The sequence below is a fragment of the Microcaecilia unicolor genome, chromosome 6 (assembly GCF_901765095.1).
Source record: "Microcaecilia unicolor chromosome 6, aMicUni1.1, whole genome shotgun sequence".
In the NCBI taxonomy this organism is placed as follows: Eukaryota; Metazoa; Chordata; class Amphibia; order Gymnophiona; family Siphonopidae; genus Microcaecilia; species Microcaecilia unicolor.
The window spans coordinates 341,266,890-341,289,503 of NC_044036.1; the positions used below are offsets into that span (position 1 = coordinate 341,266,890).

At 49.0% G+C, this 22,614-nt stretch overlaps 1 protein-coding gene across 1 annotated transcript; it reads right to left on the reverse strand.

The window, feature by feature from the left end:
• Positions 1 to 205: 205 nt before the first annotated feature.
• Positions 206 to 15,936, reverse strand: LOC115473543 (charged multivesicular body protein 6-A). The gene is made up of 8 exons (XM_030208594.1): positions 15,765 to 15,936; positions 8,695 to 8,804; positions 5,236 to 5,323; positions 4,742 to 4,828; positions 3,950 to 4,015; positions 3,434 to 3,514; positions 3,153 to 3,207; positions 206 to 1,394 (listed from the first exon to the last, which is right to left on the reverse strand). The coding sequence occupies exons 1-8, from the start codon at positions 15,825 to 15,827 to the stop codon at positions 1,342 to 1,344; spliced, it is 603 nt and encodes a 200-aa protein (XP_030064454.1). The 5' UTR covers positions 15,828 to 15,936; the 3' UTR covers positions 206 to 1,341.
• Between the last annotated feature and the right edge of the window lie 6,678 nt (positions 15,937 to 22,614).

Below are 22,614 nucleotides of genomic sequence, written 5' to 3' on the forward strand. Positions count from 1 at the left end.
GGGGGCTTGGTATAAGGGCTCAGGAAGTTTATTCCAAGCATAGGGTGAGGCGAGGCAGAAAGGGTGGAGCCTGGAGTTGGTGGAGAAGGGTACTGAGAGGAGGGATTTGCTGCATTACTATAACAAACTATAACAAAAACAAAACACTGCAACTGTCCAACCTTTTTGCACCTTTTATTACAAATGACCTTTTCAGACTGCTTTGTTTTTTTTAAATAAGCAATGAATGGACTCCTTCACTAGGTCTCTCCTTCCAGTACCAAAAATACCAGGTGGCAAAGCTAGAAACTAAAAGTTGAAGGTTTATTTCTAAGGCACAGAATTTCACGGTATGGGGATGGGATTTCTGAAGACCTGGTTTTAAATGTCTGCCCCAAGAGTGATTAACCTGACAGTCCACATTTTTTGGATTCAGCAGCTTCCTTCAGTTCCTTGGGGACTAGGGCTCAGTAGGAGCCCAAATACATTGTGGTTCTTTTTGTCTAATCTGATCTTTTTCCCCTCTTGTCCCTTAGCCCAGCCACTGCAGTGACATTCCTTGACCAGAGTCACAGGCCATGCTTACCTACTAGATGCCATTGCTGTATAATGACAGGAACTCCCTGCACCGTAGTCTCCCGAATAGATCATGAGCACCTTTCTGTGATACAACCATTCGCCAGCTGCAGGAACTAAACCCAGTGCTCCAGCATGGCGCTGCTCCACAGCAGTCGGGTCAGTCCCGATGTGTGTTTGAAAGCCAAAGTAAAGAAAACCACTAATGGCAAAGAAATGTCTGTTTTATTGCCAGAAGCTCTCATTTTTTTTTTTCACTACTAGGTTCACTACTTTTTTTTTTTTCTTAACCAGGAGACTGCCACTACAGCACTTGTGTCCACATTTCAACCTGCAAAAGCTTCAGTACGCCCGATACCATGGCCACGAGCACAAACTATTATAAAGCAGAGAGAACCGCATCTTGAGATACAATGTGCATTTCCCAGTACCACACATATTACTGAACCCAGAGTACAGGCAAACTGCTGAACACGAGGACGGGCAGAACCAGGAACAAAGGCTGCAATTTATCGAAATGTAAGGAGGCCCTTAGCCTCCGGTTCTGGGGCTCATTTTTAACGGAAGAGAAGCTGAGCAGCTAAATTGTTGTGGCCTGACGTTTACAATACAAAAGAAAAACTCTTTACAAGAGCAGTCAGGCAGTTGCTGTTTCCGCATCGGTGTGTTAGGCGAGGCAGCTACCCAGCACATCCCGAGGTGGGCTTGTTCCTGCTTTCCAAAAGTGCTTGCGCTGTCCTCCTCACGGTGCCTGGTCTTCAGAGTTCCTGCTGAACCACAGCACGTCTACGATGCAGCCACCAGCTCCCCTTTCGGTCTGGCCTTGACAGCTTCTTTGTCTACGCAGAGGCAGAGACAAATATATTACAGACCAATTCCAGGCCCTCCGTTGGGGCTCTGATACTACAGTTTCAATACAGCATAAAATTAATAGTGCACATGTAATAACCTAAGACCAATTAGTGTCTATTTCAAATCCCTTCACTCTCCCCCACTCCATGAGATCTGAGGGTGCCTAAATGAACTTCCGCTCAGCTCTGAAAACACACTTGTCTCAGCTGGTATTTAATCCACCTGAATCATTCTGTTATTCCTAGCTTTAGGATGGCTGCTGTGGGCTGTTAATCTTAGCTAGATTGCTTGGATGTGTTTGTCTGTTTTACACTTTTATATTTGAATGGATTCCTTTTCCTTCTTTTATTTAGATTTTTTTTTTTTAATTGTGAACCGCTCCGATTTGTTATACAAAAGGGGCAGTATACAAAGTATAATAAGCGATAAACAACGATAAATGGTTCCTGGCTGAAAGTGGATCAGGAAGTTCCCATAGTACATGCAGTTCACACACCCATGTCTGGTGTCTTCCCCATAAAAAAAAATTCCTGGCCTCAGGGAGAGACGCATTCCCCATAGCTATTCTCTGTTGCATGTGCTCAGATCTCATAGGTAAGTATTACCATACTGGGACATATCAAAGGTCCATCAAGCCCAGCATCCTGTTTCCAACAGTGGCCAATCCAGGTCACTAATACCTGGCAAAATCCCAAAAAAGCTGAAGGCATTTTATGCTGCTTATCCCTTATTGCCTCTCACTCACACAGTTCTCCACAGTGTAAATTGTAAGTGATAGCTCATAATAATTTTTCAACAAAGGAAAGAAAAGGTAATAACAGCCTACAGGAACATCTTTCTAATCCTTCCAGTGTCAGAAAAAAATGGCTGATAAGCACTACAAAAGCTGCATTAAACCTACAGAGACATCACACAGAAGAGGAATCCCCCATCTTAGATGTTTCTTTGAACTCTGCTTTACACTGCAACAAAAGGAACTCCAGGTTTTATTCTATCTGTGGCTTAGGGAAAAAAAACCTCAGATTGCAGCCTGACTGCCACATTTCACACAGGCTGATCCTATCAGCTGGCCAGAGTACTACTCTGTGCAAGAGACTCAGAAGGGAAAGCAGCTTCCGCTCTAACAGCAGAACTGAGGGGTTCAGTCTCAGGAGAGACTCCCTTAATCCTCCATCAGTGAGGGATGTGGTCTTGTCTAGGCAATGTGATGGAGACCTTGAGGATGAGGCAGAATAAAGACACACAACATTTGCATCTAAAATTATGTGAAACTGATTTTTCCTACATAAGTAATGCCATACTGGGAAAAGACCAAGGGTCCATCGAGCCCAGCATCCTGTCCACGACAGCGGCCAATCCAGGCCAAGGGCACCTGGCAAGCTTCCCAAACGTACAAACATTCTAAACATTCCTGGAATTGTGGATTTTTCCCAAGTCCATTTAGTAGCGGTTTATGGACTTGTCCTTTAGGAAACCGTCCAACTCCTTTTTAAACTCTGCTAAGCTAACCGCCTTCACCACTTTCTCCGGCAACGAATTCCAGAGTTTAATTACGTGTTGGGTGAAGAAAACTTTTCTCTGATTTGTTTTAAATTTACTACACAGTAGTTTCATCGCATGCCCCCTAGTCCTAGTATTTTTGGAAAGCGTGAACAGACGCTTCACATCCACCTGTTCCACTCCACTCATTATTTTATATACCTCTATCATAATGTGATTTGGAGAAGTGCTATATGATAGCGTACCTGGGAATTTGTCAGGGAGTGGTTCCGTTGGCGCCTCTGGAAGATCGAGGTCTTCCTGTAGAAGCATTAAACAAGATTGTCAGTCATCTAATAAAAAGATTAGAAACTCTCTGCTTCCTTTCCCTTCCACTACGCTGGCAATTAATTCATCCTCTTCTGGCTTTAAAGATAGATACACTGATGCAATCTGACAGTTTAGTTATTTCTAAAAGATAATTTTCTCCATTTCATGTGGTAATTTTTCTTGACTAATAAGATAAAAGGATCACGTGGAAGCTCACCTGAACAATAGCATCCAACTCCTCCAGGATCGCCTCTTCATCCTCTGCACTCAGACTGCCAGCGAGCATTTCATCAATTTGCTGCAAGGAATACAAGGAGAGGCAAGGTAACAACTGTGAGGACCATCCCGCAACATCTACCCATTTTCCCCCGTTCATCCATCGCTCCGCACCTCTCTGGCCCCCTCCCGCACACCCCCATTATCCCCCATCCATCCACTGCCCCTCACATACGTCCTTATTGCCCCTCAGCCCCCCTCCCGCGTGTCCCCATCGCTCCTCAGTTCTCACCCCCCCCCCCCCCGCATGTCCCCATCACTCCTCAGTTCTCAACCCCTCCCCCCACAGGTCCCCATCGCTCCTCAGTTCTCAACCCTTCCCCCCACAGGTCCCCATCGCTCCTCAGTTCAGCCCCACCCTGCACGTCCCCATCGTTCCTCAATTCTCAAACCACCCCCCCCTCCGTACGTCCCCATCACTCCTCAGTTCTCAGTCCCCCTGCATCTACCCACTTACTCTCTGGTATTCAATAGATTCTTGTGTTTCATCCATGATTCTTTCCACTTCTTCTATTGACATAACCTTCGGATAGAACAGAAAGGTACAATCAGTTAAGTTCTCATCTGCAGGAAAAGGATAAGACATTAAGAAAAATGTGCTTAGAGCCATGGCTGAAAACCTCGATACAGTCTGAGAGAGCTACAAAAGGAACCACACTCCAGACTCACTGCAGGCACTGGCTCAAGATTAGGAAAGTATCTATAATGGACCATCTTATCCTTACACAAGGGGAGCCAAAGGTTTGTTTTACATCATCTATATATATAAAAGGCACCTCCAACGTTCCAATGAAGCCTCAAGCCGGAAACTTGAGGCGCCAGAGATATCCGGTTTGGCCTGCAGTCAGTGTAGCTCCGCCCTCACGTCAAAACACGATGATGTAGAGGGCGGGGGAAGGCACAACGCACGAGTTCCACAGATTCTGTGACAGCAGCAGGGAGAGCGCTGCGAACTTTAATCACAAACTCACAACCAAGTGACTGAGGGATGGGGGGGTGTGGAAATCGGGAGGGACGGGGGGGGGGGGGGGGTCTGGAACTCGGAGGGGGGGATTACCTTGCTAGCGCCCTTCATTTTTATCCGAAACGGGCATTTCTCACTAGTTTAACATAAAATACAGGACAGTATAACACAAACAAAATAATCTATGTCAGAAAGTCTTAGGCAACTCAGACCTTGTACGTCTGACAGGGGTCTGTACACGGTCTGAGTGGACAATACAGAGACTCTCTTGGTTGCAGTACCCACCTCATGCATTTTCTTCAAACATTCATTGCCCACTTTCAGGCCTTCAATCACTTTCATTTCTATTTGTGTAAATTCAATATCTTGAACCTAGAGAACAAAATTGAGAATATCACAAACCAAACAGAGCAGCAATGATGGCTGGTCCCCCCTGAACTGCTCTCATGCTTGTAACTTTCTGCAATATTCTGAGGCTTTGCAATCTCATCACATCAGGTAGACCCGGAAAGATGATGGCAACACATTCGAGAAACCACTTGTCCCCTTTTTTTACGATACACGCCGAGGTGAAATTGTGTCATACCTGATAAGTTTCCTTTCTTTTAGTCAGGCTGTATTACCACCAGCAGTTGGTGGCAGAGAAAAACTGATCTCTTCCAGTGAGCTGACCGGTATAACCTGATCTAATGAACAAGATGTCTTTTCTGATACAAGGGATGACAACCCATCTATGCACTATTCCAAACACTGGCAATTGCACAGCCAGATTTACTTACCAGGCGCTCCAAATTACTGATCTGGTTCTCAGTTTTATCCAGAAGTTGCTCCTGGTATCTTTTCTTTTTCAAGAGCAGCTTAGCTTTCCTGAACGAACAGAAAACAGGAAAAAAAATGGCAATTCATGCCATTACATTCTGGCTGGATTTCAGGGGAGTGCAGGAGTTACATATGTGGGTATAGCTAGCATATGAACTAAAACACAAATTTCACTACACCAACTACATAAAATGACAGCAGATAAAGACCATATGACCTATCCAGTCTCTCCATCCTTCCTCTCCCTATGTGCTTGTCCCATGCTTTCTTGAATTCAGATACAGTCTTTATCTTCACCATCTCCACCAGGAGGTCCTTTCATGCATCCACCACCTTTTCCAAAAAGAAGTATTTCCTTAGATTACTCCCGAGTCTATCCCCTTTCACCTCATCCTACGCTCCCTCATTCCAGAGCTTCCTTTCAATTGAAAAGGTTTGGATAAGTTCCTGGAGGAAAAGTCAGTAGTCTGTTATTGAGATGGACACGGAGGAAGCCACTGCTTGCCCTGGAATTGGTAGTACGGAGAATGTTGCTACTATATGGGCTTCTGCCAGGTACTTGTGACCTGGACTGGACACTGTTGGAAGCAGGATACTGGGCTTGATGGACCATTGGTCTGACCCAGTATGGCTATTCTTATGTTCTTATGAAACAGACTCACCTCCTGTGTTTAAATGTCAACAGACTTGAAGACTAAAATATGTATACTCTGAAGGAGAGATGGGACAGGGAAGATATGATACAGACATTTAAATACTGGAACAATATTAATGAATGAACAAACTTTTTCCACAACACAGGAAAGCCACAGAACTAGAGGACATGAAATGAAGCTGCAAGAAGGGAAACTTAAAAGCAAATAGTTTTTCACAGAAAGGGTGGCGGATGCCTGGAAAGCTCTTTCACAGGAGGTCCGTGGGAGAAAAATGGTGACAGGATTCCAAAAAGTCATAGGATAAACAGAGGATTTCTATATGGCAAAAGAATGATATTAAAGTCTAGAGTAATTCCAACAAAAATAAAACATAAATGACCTTCACAGTTTTACAAAAGGAGATTTGTACTGGGGGGGGGGGGGGGTTGGGTAACCCACACACAGCAGCAGGTACCAATCCTGACCACCTTTCTGGGAAGGCCGGATTGACCACGTTAGCCTCTATCTACTACCGTGTTTCCCCGAAAATAAGACACTGTCTTATATTTATTTTTCCTCCCCAAAACGCACTAGGTCTTATTTTCGGGGGGATGTCTTATTTTCTGGGAAACATCGGTCGCCCCCCCCCCCCCCCCCGAGGTCGCCGGGCTCCCCCTCCGTCACTCCTGGAACTAACCTGAAGCTCCTTTCACCTTCGTTATGTTGCATCAGGCGAGAGCGGGACACGGAAGGAAGGAGAGGTCTGCCCTGCTGCTTCGAATCCGAACTTGCGAAGGTGAAAGGAGCTTCAGGTTAGTTCCAGGAGCGACGGAGGAGGGGCCCGGCAACCTCAGGTGGGGGGGGGGGGGGGGGGGGGGGGCGACCTCAGGTGGCTCTCGGCAGCCCTGCTTAAAAAAAAAAAATTTGGTAGGTCTTACTTTTGGGGGGATGTCTTATATTTTAAATTTGCAGGAAACCCCCGGTAGGTCTTATTTTTGGGGTAGGTCCTATTTTCGGGGAAACACGGTATGTTGCTATGATTCTCTGATTGATGAGAGATGGTTCCACTTATCCTTGAACAGATTTAAGGTCTTTAGGCTTTATACAAGCCAACCTACTCCCTTTATAAGGGCTCAGAGTGAACCTTCTGTTTGCTGCTGACTAACTTGAATAGGGCTGAAGCTATTTTTTTACATAGTAACATAGTAAATGACAGCAGATAAAGACCTTATGGTCCATCCAGTCTGCCCAACAATATAAACTCATTTTACATGGTATGTGATACTTATACCTGAGTTTACTTATTTACCCCAACTTTGTCCTTTAGATTGTAAGCTCTTCCGAGCAGGGACCGTCCTTATTGTTAACTTGTACAGCGCTGCGTAACCCTAGTAGCGCTTTAGAAATGTTAAGTAGTAGTAGTAGTTTGATTTGTCCTTGCCATTCTCAGGGCACAGACCGTAGAAGTCTTCCCAGTACTGTTCTTGTACTAAAAGTTCTGAAGATTCTGGAATCCTAAAGAGTTACAAGATTCCGGAATCCCAATTAGTAGCAACATTCCATGTAGAACCCCAAAGAGTAACATAGTAACATAGTCAATGACAGCAGATAAAGACCTTACGGTCCATCCAGTCTGCCCAACAAGATAAACTCATTTACATGGTATGTGATACTTTATACCAGAGTTTGATTTGTCCTTGTCATTCTCAGGGCACAGACCGTAGAAGTCTTCCCAGTACTGTTCTTGTACTAAAAGTGCTGAAGATTCTGGAATCCTAAAGAGTTACAAGATTCCAGAATCCCAATTAGTAGCAACATTCCATGTAGAACCCCAAAGAGTAACACAGTAACATAGTCAATGACAGCAGATAAAGACCTTACGGTCCATCCAGTCTGCCCAACAAGATAAACTCATTTACATGGTATGTGATACTTTATACCCGAGTTTGATTTGTCCTTGTCATTCTCAGGGCACAGACAGTAGAAGTCTGCCCAGTACTGTTCTTGTACTAAGCTCTGAAGCTAACGTCAAAGCCCCTTAAAAGTTATACTCCAGCCTATCCATATCTATTCAGTCACAATCAGGGCATAGACCATAGAAGTCTGCCCAGCACTCTTCTTGTACTAAAAGTTCTGGAGATTCTGGAATCCTAAAGAGTTACAAGATTCCAGAATCCCAATTAGTAGCAACATTCCATGTAGAACCCCAAAGAGTAACACAGTAACATAGTAAATGACAACAGATAAAGACCTGAACGGTCCTATCCAGTCTGCCCAACAAGATAAACTCATTTACATGGTATGTGATACTTTATACCCGAGTTTGATTTGTCCTTGCCATTCTCAGGGCACAGACCGTAGAAGTCTGCCCAACACTCTTCTTGTACTAAAGGTTCTGAAGCTAACATTGAAGCCCCTTTAAAATTTACACTCCAGCCCATCCATATCTATTCAGCCACGATCAGGGCACAGACCATAGAAGTCTGCTCAGCATTGGTTTTGCTCGCCAATCACTGGTGTCACCACCCAATCTGTATATCCATCCCTTCTAAACAAGATTCCTTTGTGTTTATCCCACATGTGTTTGAATTCCATTACCGTTTTCATCTCCATCACCTCCCGCGGGAGGGCATTCCATGTATCCACCCCCCCCCCCCTGTGAAAAAATACTTCCTGACATTAGTCCTGAGTCTGCCCCCCTTCAACCTCAATTCATATCCTCAGGATTATTATCTTCTTTCTGTTGCCATATGGGAAAGGTGGACTTTTTTTTCGCTCACTTACTCTTTTTTGCCATCTCGCAGCAGCTGGCGAGCCACTTCTCTCTCCCGTTCCAGCTGCAGAGTGATTTTCCTCTGGTACTGCTTCAGTTTATCTCTCTGCTGCTTCAATTGCTAAACAAGGAATACGATGCACTTAGACTACAACATCATATGTAAGTACAGAAATGCAGTATGCTGAAGTTATAATGTGTTAGCAGAGGCATCAGAATAGAACAGATATAAGGGAGAAAATCTCAGGTTAGGAGTTAATTTGGGGATTAGGGAAGCACAAGATCTTCCTGGCAGCCACTGGTCTTCTGACAAAAGTCATCTCACTACTAGTATTGCACAAAACAAGCAAGCACAGTAACATCACAAAATGCAGTGTAATAAGGGGAATGGGAGATTCACTAGGCAGTGCTGCCCATCGGTACAAGACTAAGAGAAATGGATTACAAGAAAAGAGCTGGATTAATTGGTATTGCTCTTGAACTGCGTAGGTATAGGCAGAATACAAGAACAGAGCTATTATTATTATTAGTTACATTTGTATCCCACATTTTCCCACCTTTTGCAGGCTCAATGTGGCTTGTTAGCTATTAGGTTAATGCTTCACATCTGTGCTATTTGAACACCTTGTCATCAACCATGTGTAGCACCTTCTCCTGATCCCACAGCACCCCAACACCCACACAACACAGCCCAGACCCTCCTTTGAGCCACCCTCAATCCTACATCCAACCCCATCCCCATGTTCTCTCCTTCCACATTAGCACAGCCCGTTGCCCCCTCCCCCCATCCCACTCCCCTCCCATCAGTGGCACAGCCCAGTCACTCCTTTGAGCCACCCTCAATCCTACATCCAACCCCATCCCCATGTTCTCTCCTTCCACATTAGCACAGCCCGTTGCCCCCTCCCCCCATCCCACTCCCCTCCCATCAGTGGCACAGCCCAGTCACTCCTTTGAGCCACTCTCAATCCTACATCCAACCCCATCCCCCATCCCCATGTTCTCTCCTTCCACATTAGCACAGCCCGTTGCCTCCCCCCATCCCACTCCCCTCCCATCAGTGGCACAGCCCAGTCACTCCTTTGAGCCACTCTCAATCCTACATCCAACCCCATCCCCCATCCCCATGTTCTCTCCTTCCACATTAGCACAGCCCGTTGCCTCTCCCCCAGCGAAGCCCCCTCCCCATCCCACTCCCCTCCCATCAGTGGCACAGCCCAGTCACTCCTTTGAGCCACTCTCAATCCTACATCCAACCCCATCCCCCATCTCCATGTTCTCTCCTTCCACATTAGCACAGCCCGTTGCCTCTCCCCCAGCGAAGCCCCCTCCCCATCCCACTCCCCATCCCACTCCCCTCCCATCAGTGGCACAGCCCAGTCACTCCTTTGAGCCACTCTCAATCCTACATCCAACCCCATCCCCCATCCCCATGTTCTGTCCTTCCACATTAGCACAGCCCGTTGCCTCCCCCCATCCCACTCCCCTCCCATCAGTGGCACAGCCCAGTCACTCCTTTGAGCCACTCTCAATCCTACATCCAACCACATCCCCCATCTCCATGTTCTCTCCTTCCACATTAGCACAGCCCGTTGCCTCTCCCCCAGCGAAGCCCCCTCCCCATCCCACTCCCCTCCCATCAGTGGCACAGCCCAGTCACTCCTTTGAGCCACTCTCAATCCTACATCCAACCACATCCCCCATCTCCATGTTCTCTCCTTCCACATTAGCACAGCCCGTTGCCTGTCCCCCAGCGAAGCCCCCTCCCCATCCCACTCCCCTCCCATCAGTGGCACAGCCCAGTCACTCCTTTGAGCCACTCTCAATCCTACATCCAACCCCATCCCCCATCTCCATGTTCTCTCCTTCCACATTAGCACAGCCCGTTGCCTCTCCCCCAGCGAAGCCCCCTCCCCATCCCACTCCCCATCCCACTCCCCTCCCATCAGTGGCACAGCCCAGTCACTCCTTTGAGCCACTCTCAATCCTACATCCAACCCCATCCCCCATCCCCATGTTCTGTCCTTCCACATTAGCACAGCCCGTTGCCTCCCCCCATCCCACTCCCCTCCCATCAGTGGCACAGCCCAGTCACTCCTTTGAGCCACTCTCAATCCTACATCCAACCCCATCCCCCATCCCCATGTTCTCTCCTTGCACATTAGCACAGCCCGTTGCCTCCCCCCATCCCACTCCCCTCCCCTCCCATCAGTGGCACAGCCCAGTCACTCCTTTGAGCCACTCTCAATCCTACATCCAACCCCATCCCCCATCCCCATGTTCTCTCCTTCCACATTAGCACAGCCCGTTGCCTGTCCCCCAGCGAAGCCCCCTCCCCACAGGAATTCTCCACCCACTCCCCTCCCATCAGTGGCACTGCCCAGTCACTCCTTTGAGCCACTCTCAATCCTACATCCAACCCCATCCCCATGTTCTCTCCTTCCACATTAGCACAGCCCGTTGCCTCCCCCCATCCCACTCCCCTCCCATCAGTGGCACAGCCCAGTCACTCCTTTGAGCCACTCTCAATCCTACATCCAACCCCATCCCCATGTTCTCTCCTTCCACATTAGCACAGCCCATTGCCTCTCCCCCAGCGAAGCCCCCTCCCCATCCCACTCCCCTCCCATCAGTGGCACAGCCCAGTCTCTCCTTTGAGCCACTCTCAATCCTACATCCAACCCCATCCCCCATCCCCACGTTCTCTCCTTCCACATTAGCACAGCCCGTTGCCTCCCCCCATCCCACTCCCCTCCCCTCCCATCAGTGGCACAGCCCAGTCACTCCTTTGAGCCACTCTCAATCCTACATCCAACCCCATCCCCCATCCCCATGTTCTCTCCTTCCACATTAGCACAGCCCGTTGCCTGTCCCCCAGCGAAGCCCCCTCCCCACAGGAATTCTCCACCCACTCCCCTCCCATCAGTGGCACTGCCCAGTCACTCCTTTGAGCCACTCTCAATCCTACATCCAACCCCATCCCCATGTTCTCTCCTTCCACATTAGCACAGCCCGTTGCCTCCCCCCATCCCACTCCCCTCCCATCAGTGGCACAGCCCAGTCACTCCTTTGAGCCACTCTCAATCCTACATCCAACCCCATCCCCATGTTCTCTCCTTCCACATTAGCACAGCCCATTGCCTCTCCCCCAGCGAAGCCCCCTCCCCATCCCACTCCCCTCCCATCAGTGGCACAGCCCAGTCTCTCCTTTGAGCCACTCTCAATCCTACATCCAACCCCATCCCCCATCCCCACGTTCTCTCCTTCCACATTAGCACAGCCCGTTGCCTCCCCCCATCCCACTCCCCTCCCCTCCCATCAGTGGCACAGCCCAGTCACTCCTTTGAGCCACTCTCAATCCTACATCCAACCCCATCCCCCATCCCCATGTTCTCTCCTTCCACATTAGCACAGCCCGTTGCCTGTCCCCCAGCGAAGCCCCCTCCCCACAGGAATTCTCCACCCACTCCCCTCCCATCAGTGGCACTGCCCAGTCACTCCTTTGAGCCACTCTCAATCCTACATCCAACCCCATCCCCATGTTCTCTCCTTCCACATTAGCACAGCCCGTTGCCTCCCCCCATCCCACTCCCCTCCCATCAGTGGCACAGCCCAGTCACTCCTTTGAGCCACTCTCAATCCTACATCCAACCCCATCCCCATGTTCTCTCCTTCCACATTAGCACAGCCCATTGCCTCTCCCCCAGCGAAGCCCCCTCCCCATCCCACTCCCCTCCCATCAGTGGCACAGCCCAGTCACTCCTTTGAGCCACTCTCAATCCTACATCCAACCCCATCCCCCATCCCCACGTTCTCTCCTTCCACATTAGCACAGCCCGTTGCCTCCCCCCATCCCACTCCCCTCCCCTCCCATCAGTGGCACAGCCCAGTCACTCCTTTGAGCCACTCTCAATCCTACATCCAACCCCATCCCCCATCCCCATGTTCTCTCCTTCCACATTAGCACAGCCCGTTGCCTGCCCCCCAGCGAAGCCCCCTCCCCACAGGAATTCTCCACCCACTCCCCTCCCATCAGTGGCACTGCCCAGTCACTCCTTTGAGCCACTCTCAATCCTACATCCAACCCCATCCCCATGTTCTCTCCTTCCACATTAGCACAGCCCGTTGCCTCCCCCCATCCCACTCCCCTCCCATCAGTGGCACAGCCCAGTCACTCCTTTGAGCCACTCTCAATCCTACATCCAACCCCATCCCCCATCCCCATGTTCTCTCCTTCCACATTAGCACAGCCCGTTGCCTGTCCCCCTCCCCCTCCCCATCCCACTCCCCTCCCATCAGTGGCACAGCCCAGCCCCTCCTTTCAGCCACTCTCAATCCTACATCCAACCCCATCCCCCATCCCCATGTTCTGTCCTTCCACATTAGCACAGCCCGTTGCCTCCCCCCATCCCACTCCCCTCCCATCAGTGGCACAGCCCAGTCACTCCTTTGAGCCACTCTCAATCCTACATCCAACCCCATCCCCCATCCCCATGTTCTCTCCTTCCACATTAGCACAGCCCGTTGCCTCCCCCCATCCCACTCCCCTCCCATCAGTGGCACAGCCCAGTCACTCCTTTGAGCCACTCTCAATCCTACATCCAACCCCATCCCCCATCTCCATGTTCTCTCCTTCCACATTAGCACAGCCCGTTGCCTCCCCCCATCCCACTCCCCTCCCATCAGTGGCACAGCCCAGTCACTCCTTTGAGCCACTCTCAATCCTACATCCAACCCCATCCCCATGTTCTCTCCTTCCACATTAGCACAGCCCATTGCCTCTCCCCCAGCGAAGCCCCCTCCCCATCCCACTCCCCTCCCATCAGTGGCACAGCCCAGTCTCTCCTTTGAGCCACTCTCAATCCTACATCCAACCCCATCCCCCATCCCCACGTTCTCTCCTTCCACATTAGCACAGCCCGTTGCCTCCCCCCATCCCACTCCCCTCCCCTCCCATCAGTGGCACAGCCCAGTCACTCCTTTGAGCCACTCTCAATCCTACATCCAACCCCATCCCCCATCCCCATGTTCTCTCCTTCCACATTAGCACAGCCCGTTGCCTGTCCCCCAGCGAAGCCCCCTCCCCACAGGAATTCTCCACCCACTCCCCTCCCATCAGTGGCACTGCCCAGTCACTCCTTTGAGCCACTCTCAATCCTACATCCAACCCCATCCCCATGTTCTCTCCTTCCACATTAGCACAGCCCGTTGCCTCCCCCCATCCCACTCCCCTCCCATCAGTGGCACAGCCCAGTCACTCCTTTGAGCCACTCTCAATCCTACATCCAACCCCATCCCCATGTTCTCTCCTTCCACATTAGCACAGCCCATTGCCTCTCCCCCAGCGAAGCCCCCCCCCCATCCCACTCCCCTCCCATCAGTGGCACAGCCCAGTCTCTCCTTTGAGCCACTCTCAATCCTACATCCAACCCCATCCCCCATCCCCACGTTCTCTCCTTCCACATTAGCACAGCCCGTTGCCTCCCCCCATCCCACTCCCCTCCCCTCCCATCAGTGGCACAGCCCAGTCACTCCTTTGAGCCACTCTCAATCCTACATCCAACCCCATCCCCCATCCCCATGTTCTCTCCTTCCACATTAGCACAGCCCGTTGCCTGTCCCCCAGCGAAGCCCCCTCCCCACAGGAATTCTCCACCCACTCCCCTCCCATCAGTGGCACTGCCCAGTCACTCCTTTGAGCCACTCTCAATCCTACATCCAACCCCATCCCCATGTTCTCTCCTTCCACATTAGCACAGCCCGTTGCCTCCCCCCATCCCACTCCCCTCCCATCAGTGGCACAGCCCAGTCACTCCTTTGAGCCACTCTCAATCCTACATCCAACCCCATCCCCATGTTCTCTCCTTCCACATTAGCACAGCCCATTGCCTCTCCCCCAGCGAAGCCCCCTCCCCATCCCCCTCCCCTCCCATCAGTGGCACAGCCCAGTCTCTCCTTTGAGCCACTCTCAATCCTACATCCAACCCCATCCCCCATCCCCATGTTCTCTCCTTCCACATTAGCACAGCCCGTTGCCTCCCCCCATCCCACTCCCCTCCCCTCCCATCAGTGGCACAGCCCAGTCACTCCTTTGAGCCACTCTCAATCCTACATCCAACCCCATCCCCCATCCCCATGTTCTCTCCTTCCACATTAGCACAGCCCGTTGCCTGTCCCCCAGCGAAGCCCCCTCCCCACAGGAATTCTCCACCCACTCCCCTCCCATCAGTGGCACTGCCCAGTCACTCCTTTGAGCCACTCTCAATCCTACATCCAACCCCATCCCCATGTTCTCTCCTTCCACATTAGCACAGCCCGTTGCCTCCCCCCATCCCACTCCCCTCCCATCAGTGGCACAGCCCAGTCACTCCTTTGAGCCACTCTCAATCCTACATCCAACCCCATCCCCCATCCCCATGTTCTCTCCTTCCACATTAGCACAGCCCGTTGCCTGTCCCCCTCCCCCTCCCCATCCCACTCCCCTCCCATCAGTGGCACAGCCCAGCCCCTCCTTTCAGCCACTCTCAATCCTACATCCAACCCCATCCCCCATCCCCATGTTCTGTCCTTCCACATTAGCACAGCCCGTTGCCTCCCCCCATCCCACTCCCCTCCCATCAGTGGCACAGCCCAGTCACTCCTTTGAGCCACTCTCAATCCTACATCCAACCACATCCCCCATCTCCATGTTCTCTCCTTCCACATTAGCACAGCCCGTTGCCTCTCCCCCAGCGAAGCCCCCTCCCCATCCCACTCCCCTCCCATCAGTGGCACAGCCCAGTCACTCCTTTGAGCCACTCTCAATCCTACATCCAACCACATCCCCCATCTCCATGTTCTCTCCTTCCACATTAGCACAGCCCGTTGCCTGTCCCCCAGCGAAGCCCCCTCCCCATCCCACTCCCCTCCCATCAGTGGCACAGCCCAGTCACTCCTTTGAGCCACTCTCAATCCTACATCCAACCCCATCCCCCATCTCCATGTTCTCTCCTTCCACATTAGCACAGCCCGTTGCCTCTCCCCCAGCGAAGCCCCCTCCCCCCCAGGAGCCCCCTCCCCTCCAGCCCAGCCCCTCCCTCACCAGCACCGCCTTGTCCTGCTCCGTCACTCGGCTCCGTCTCTTTCGTCCAAATATGTTGCCCATAGTCCCGAGAGCAACACTGGGCCCTGCGGCCTCCGCCCCGGCGCCGGGACCCCCGTCTCCGCCCAGTACAGGGGCCCCAAAGGGACAAACCGAATCGCCAGAAAAAGCAAAGCGGAAATGGCGCCTTTTCCGCCGGCCTGACGTCACGACGGAGGGATTCAGCTTCCGGGCTCGTGGCAGGACTGACGGGGCGGGGCTTAGATGCCGGGTCTTGAAGTCCTGTGAGGAGCGGGAAGGGGAAACTTGGTGGGGGGAGGAGTCTCGGCGCTGCCCCTGCTCTGAAGCTCATCCTAACCGAGGAACGACATGACGTCAAAAAGCTGAAGCCACTAGTCTCTGTTTCCCCTTCCCCGCGCTCAGCCGTCGTTCTGCGTCCACTCAAACAAACCCATGAGCTCCCCTCCTCCTCCTCCTACTACTACTACTACTATTTAGCATTTCTATAGCGCTACAAGGCATACGTAGCGCTGCACAAACATAGAAGAAAGACAGTCCCTGCTCAAAGAGCTTACAATCTAATAGACAAAAAATAAAGTAATCAAATCAATTAATGTGAACGGGAAGGAAGAGAGGAGGGTAGGTGGAGGCGAGTGGTTATGAGTCAAAAGCAATGTTAAAGAGGTGGGCTTTCAGTCTAGATTTAAAGGTGGCCAAGGATGGGGCAAGACGTAGGGGCTCAGGAAGTTTATTCCAGGCGTAGGGTGCAGCGAGACAGAAGGCGCGAAGTCTGGAGTTGGCAGTAGTGGAGAAGGGAACAGATAAGTAGGATTTATCCATGGAGCGGAGTGCACGGGAAGGGGTGTAGGGAAGGACGAGTGTGGAGAGATACTGGGGAGCAGCAGAGTGAGTACATTTATAGGTTAGTAGAAGAAGTTTGAACTCCTCGCATCCGTGTTGCCATTCATTGTTGGTGGCATTTTTATTAATCTCGCTTGTATTTTCAAACATGGCAGCAGGTCCAGCATACGGATATACTGAGAGGAAGTATAATAACGGAATAACTTTTCACAGGTAGAGTAGTAATTTATTATAAATCATACTCAGGTACATCTTATAGTCCTGCAGAAATTCCCCCCACCACTAAAACAGAAATCATGTTATAAGAAACTCCTATTTATTTATGGCAGTTATATCTCACATTAAACATGAATAAAATGAAACGTTGTAGAATAAAAAAAAAAAAAAAGTTCCTGCTCCTAGATCAAGAGAAAAATGATTTATAGATTTGTGGAATGCAATGGTATAAAAATGTTCATTAAAGGAGGGCACAGCTATCTTGACGGAAGTCCAGTCTGTAAACATGCCCACATCGTCCTGTGATATATATTTATTTCTTGTTCTAGGTTTTGTCTTTTTATAATTCTGCCAGGTTGAAATCGCCCAACAATAGCACCTCCCCTTGCATAGCAAGTTTAGGAATAGTTTGTCACACATATGCAATCCATTATGTCTCTATATAAAAGGCAACACCAACGTTCTATGAAGCCTCCAGCCGGAAGTGTGAAGGGGGCGAGATATCCGGTTTCCCCATGAGTGTCTGCCCCGCCCTCGCTCTCTCTGCAACACAAACAATGAAGGAAAACACAGCAAAGCACGAAATCAAATCGCTCTCTCTGTAACAGTGAAGGACTCAGAGGGGGGAGGGGAGAGAGGGCAATTACACAAACATAGCACAGCAGGAAACTTAACACTGAAGGACTGGACTCCGAGGGGGGAGGGGATAGAGAGCAGAGGAGACAGACAGCAACTACTACTACTACTACTACTACTTAACATTTCTAGAGCGCTACTAGGGTTACGCAGCGCTGTACAATTTAACAAAGAGAGACCGTCCCTGCTCAAAGAGCTTACAATCTAATAGACAAGTGAACGGTCGGTCCGATAGGGGCAGTCAAATTGGGGCAGTCTGGATTCACTGAACGGTAAGGGTTAGGTGCCGAACGCAGCATTGAAGAGGTGGGCTTTAAGCAAAGACTTGAAGACGGGCAGGGAGGGGGCTTGGCGTAAGGGTTCAGGAAGGTTGTTCCAAGCATAGGGTGAGGCGAGGCAGAATGAGCGGAGCCTGGAGTTGGCGGTGGTGGAGAAGGGTACTGAGAGGAGGGATTTATCCTGTGAACGGAGGTTACGGGCGGGAACGTAAGGGGAGATGAATGTAGAGAGGTAGCGAGGGGCAGCAGACTGAGTGCATTTGTAGGTAAGAAGGAGAAGCTTGAATTGAATGCGGTATCTGATCGGAAGCCAGTGAAGTGACCTGAGGAGAGCACAGGGGAAGGGACAGAGGGCAGGGACACACACACTCCCACATGCACACAGAAGAAAACATTGCTAGCCCCCGTTTCATTTGCATCAGAAACGGGGCTTTTTTTTTTTTTTTTTTTTACTAGTTTCTAATAATCTGGTACTATTGCTTTTAAGAGCAGCTGTAGGTGCATTTGTGACTCCGCCTACTAGCTTCAACCCCTATAATGGGCTTGATAGCCTTGTACTAGCTCCTCTTAATCTAACCTCCTTAATCCTAACAGAGCTCCCCAGGGGGAGGGAGAAAGCAAGCCAAGACCCCTAAATCCAGCAGTAGTGTTTATAACAACAAAAAAAAAAAGAGGGGGGGGGGGGCTGGGACAGCATAAAGCCTAAGCTATGGTCATCCTGCAGAGGAACCAAGTTACCCAGGTCCAGACTGGAGCTTTTCAAACAGTCCTGGATTTCTAACCATCCCATTCTGATGCATTATGAGAGCTGCAGCACTGATTTCAATGAGCAGAATCAGGCACTACAAATCCCACACTGCTTTCAGATTTAATTTTAAATACCAGGACTAAGCATAATGGCTCCAACCTAGAACTGGGTAACTTGCCAAGTTAGCTGATTTGAAAATTGAACCTAATTGTAAGAATGTGCACTTAGGCCTCTGAAAACAAGTAATACATAGGAAATGACCTGAACGGTCCCAGCCAGTCTGCCCAAAAAGATAAACTCATTTTACATGATTTGTGTATAGCTAAGTTTGATTTGTCCCTGCCTTTCTCAGGGCACAGACCGTAGAAGTCTTCCCAGTACTGTTCTTGTACTAAAAGTTCTGAAGATTCCGGAATCCCAATTAGTAGCAACATTCCATGTAGAACCCCAAAGAGTAACATAGTAAATGACGGCAGATAAAGACCTTATGGTCCATCCAGTCTGCCCAACAAGATAAACTCATTTTACATGGTATGTGATACTTTATACCAGAGTTTGATTTGTCCTTGTCATTCTCACCGCACAGAGCGTAGAAGTCCACACTGCACTGGTTTTAGTCTCCCAATATGTGAGTGGAGGAGTGGCCTAGTGGTTAGGGTGGTGGACTGTGGTCCTGAGGAACTGAGTTCAATTCCCACTTCAGGCACAGGCAGCTCCTTGTGACTCTGGGCAAGTCACTTAACCCTCCATTGCCCCATGTTAGCCGCATTGAGCCTGCCATGAGTGGGAAAGCACAGGGTACAAATGTAACAAAAATAAAATAGATACTATTGGAGATTCTACATGGAATGTTGCTACTATTGAGATTCTACATGGAATGTTGCTATTCCACTAGCAACATTCCATGTAGAAGGCTGCGCAGGCTTCTGTTTCTGTGAGTCTGACGTCCTGCACGTATGTGCAGGACATCAGACTCACAGAAGTAGAAGCCTGCGTGGCCACATAGGTGATCTGCAAGGGCCGACTTCTAGTGGAATAGCAACATTCCATGTAGAATCTCAGATAGTAGCAACAGTGGAGGAGTGGCCTAGTGGTTAGGGTGGTGGACTTTGGTCCTGAGGAACTGAGTTTGATTCCCACTTCAGGCACAGGCAGCTCTTTGTGATTCTGAGCAAGTCACTTAACCCTCCATTGCCCCATGTAAGCCACATTGAGCCTGCCATGAGTGGTACAGTGCGGAGTACAAAATGTAACAAAAATGTTAACAAATAAAAATTGTCACCACCCAATGTCTGCTAAAATTCCATAGATCCATTCCTTCTAAACAGGATTCTTTTGTATTTATCCCACACATGTTTGAATCAGGCTCAGGCAGCTGTGGTGAATCAAATTATGGAAACACTTTTAGAGATGAAAGTTTAGCAGTTTCTCACTACAAGCGAGGCATCCTTGCAATGGCTAACAAAGGGACTCACACAAACAGCGCACAGTTCAATATCACGCTGCAACTGACTGAGGGTACAGAAGTTCTTTAGGAATTAGAAAATGTACCTACATACAATGAAAGACCAAAAATAAGATATGTGATAACTGATTGCAGAGTCTTCAATCCTTGAATGCAGAGCCATAATGTATCATATTTGGAGTGCATACTGTTCAGATTGCCATATTTACTTATTCAGGTATTAATAAACAGTAGTCTTGCTATATTGTAATTGTATTAACTATGTAAGCCGCATTAAGCCTGCAATATGTGGGAAAGCGCGGGGTACAAATGTAATAAATTACCGTTTTCATCTCCACCACCTCCCGTGGGAGGGCATTCCATGTATCCACCACCCTCTCTGTGAAAAAATACTTCCTGACATTACTCCTGAGTCTGCCCCCCTTCAACCTCAATTCATGTCCTCTAGTTCTACCACCTTCCCGTCTCCAGAAAAGGTTCGTATGCTGATTAATACGTTTGGAGGGGGTAGACTAGTACCAACACTAGCCGTGTGTGCTACTGGATAATGTACACTGGTTAGCCATACTGTTGAGGTAGAAGCAGGCAAGAGAGAGCAGGTAACAGTAGTAGTTATCTTAGGTGTAGAGAAATTAGTTGCTCTTTGCAGAGATAAACAAGCTCACTTTTCCAATGAAGAAAAATACATAACGCCACAGCCCTCCTTTAAGTCAGCCACTAGGGGGCAGTGCATACAACAGTTCTGCTTCCTGCCTGGCTTGTGCTTTTACTGTCCAGACTACATCTCAAAACTGAGTTTCTACATTGCAGTTGTACCCAGGGTGTCTAGCCTAGAAATAGCCAATTTTAGCTAAGAGCAAAGTGTAAGTTTAGAGCTGTCATTCATACATTTAAGTATTTATATACCACATAAGCTGTTTACAATTTCATTTTACAGGAAAATTTGACTCACACTGTTAGTTGTAGTTCAGTGTAAGTTACATTCAGATACAGTAGGTTTTGGCAGATGAGAACCTGAACAATACTGGGTGTTACATGCTCAGTCACACAGGGCCAGTATGGCTAGCAAGAGCCAGACTAATATAATTGTAGAGTAGAATTAAGCCTATTGATTGAAGACAAAAAAAAAAAAATTAAAAAAAAGCCTTTACCTTAAACCTTTGACCCCCCTCCACCAAATCTTAACAAAAACACTAGAACCCATGCAGCTGATCTCGCTTTTGCGTATTTTCAGTAACCCTAGGTTAAGACTGGCACACTGTCAGGAAACTGAAATGGCATATTCGGAGGAGCCAAAAGCACCCACAGAGCTGCCTTCTTCATGCATATTGCCAGTATGTCTCCTTATTTAGATCAGGGCTGAACAAATCATAGGTACCAGGCTGCCAATAAATTTGGACAGGGGCAGTTAGAATTTGACTGCTCCCCATGGACTGAGGGAGACGAAACTGAAACAATTTTACAATTCCTTCAATCAGATTCAAAATTGACTACTCCCCAGAAAAAGTCATTTTTTTGGACACCACGGTCTCAATCTGTGATGGCTATATACAAACATCTATATACAAGAAACCCACAGACAGATGCAGCTACCTCCACAACTCCAGCTTCCACCCTTCACATACAAAAAGATCCATTATTTACAGCCAAGCCACAAGATACCACCGTATCTGCTCTGACCCAGGGGACAGAGACAGACACCTTGAAAACCTGACTGCAACCTTCGAACAGAAAGGCTACAACCCCAAAATAATCTCCAAGAATATTGTCTCATCCCTCAAAACACACAGGGAAAATCTGCTACAGTACAAAAAAAAAAAGCCACAGACAGAATCCCACTTATAGTGACATACAACCCAGAGTAGGAAAAATTAAGAAAAATCATAAAAGATCTGCAGCCTCTACTCCAGGAGGATGAATTACTGAAAGAGATATTCCCATCCCCTGGCCTTCCGACAGCCACCCAACTTAAAACACAAGCTAATTAGCAGAGCCGGTGGTTGGGAGGCGGGGCTAATGCTGGGCAGACTTATACGGTCTGTGCCGGGGCTGGTGGGTGGGAGGCGGGGATAGTGCTGGGCAGACTTATACGGTCTTTGTCAGAGCCGGTGGTGGGAGGCGGGACTGGTGGTTGGGAGGCGGGGATAGTGCTGGGCAGACTTATACGGTCTGTGCCCTGAAAAGGACAGGTACAAATCAAGGTAGGGTATACACAAAAAGTAGTACATATGAGTTTATCTTGTTGGGCAGACTGGATGGACCGTGCAGGTCTTTTTCTACCGTCATCTACTATGTTACTATGTAAGTAAGCTCCAAACACAGACTCAAAAAGAAGAGAATGGCATACATCCTTGCAATATATCCAGCTGCAAACTATGCCAAAACATTTCACAGGACCCCACAGTCATTCACAAAGGAAAAATATTCAACATAAAGGAATCCTTTACATGCTCATCTTCCAATGTGGTATACATCATTCAGTGTAAAAAATGTGACGAAGGAACACCTCTTTTCGTGTGAAAGTTGGATTTTAGTCCCGAGTTTAGGGAGTAGTAACACTACGGTTGTGTATTTAACCACACTGAGGACGGGGCTCCCCACAGGACGCTGATCCATCTGAGCACAGCTACTGTCCCGGAATGAGCT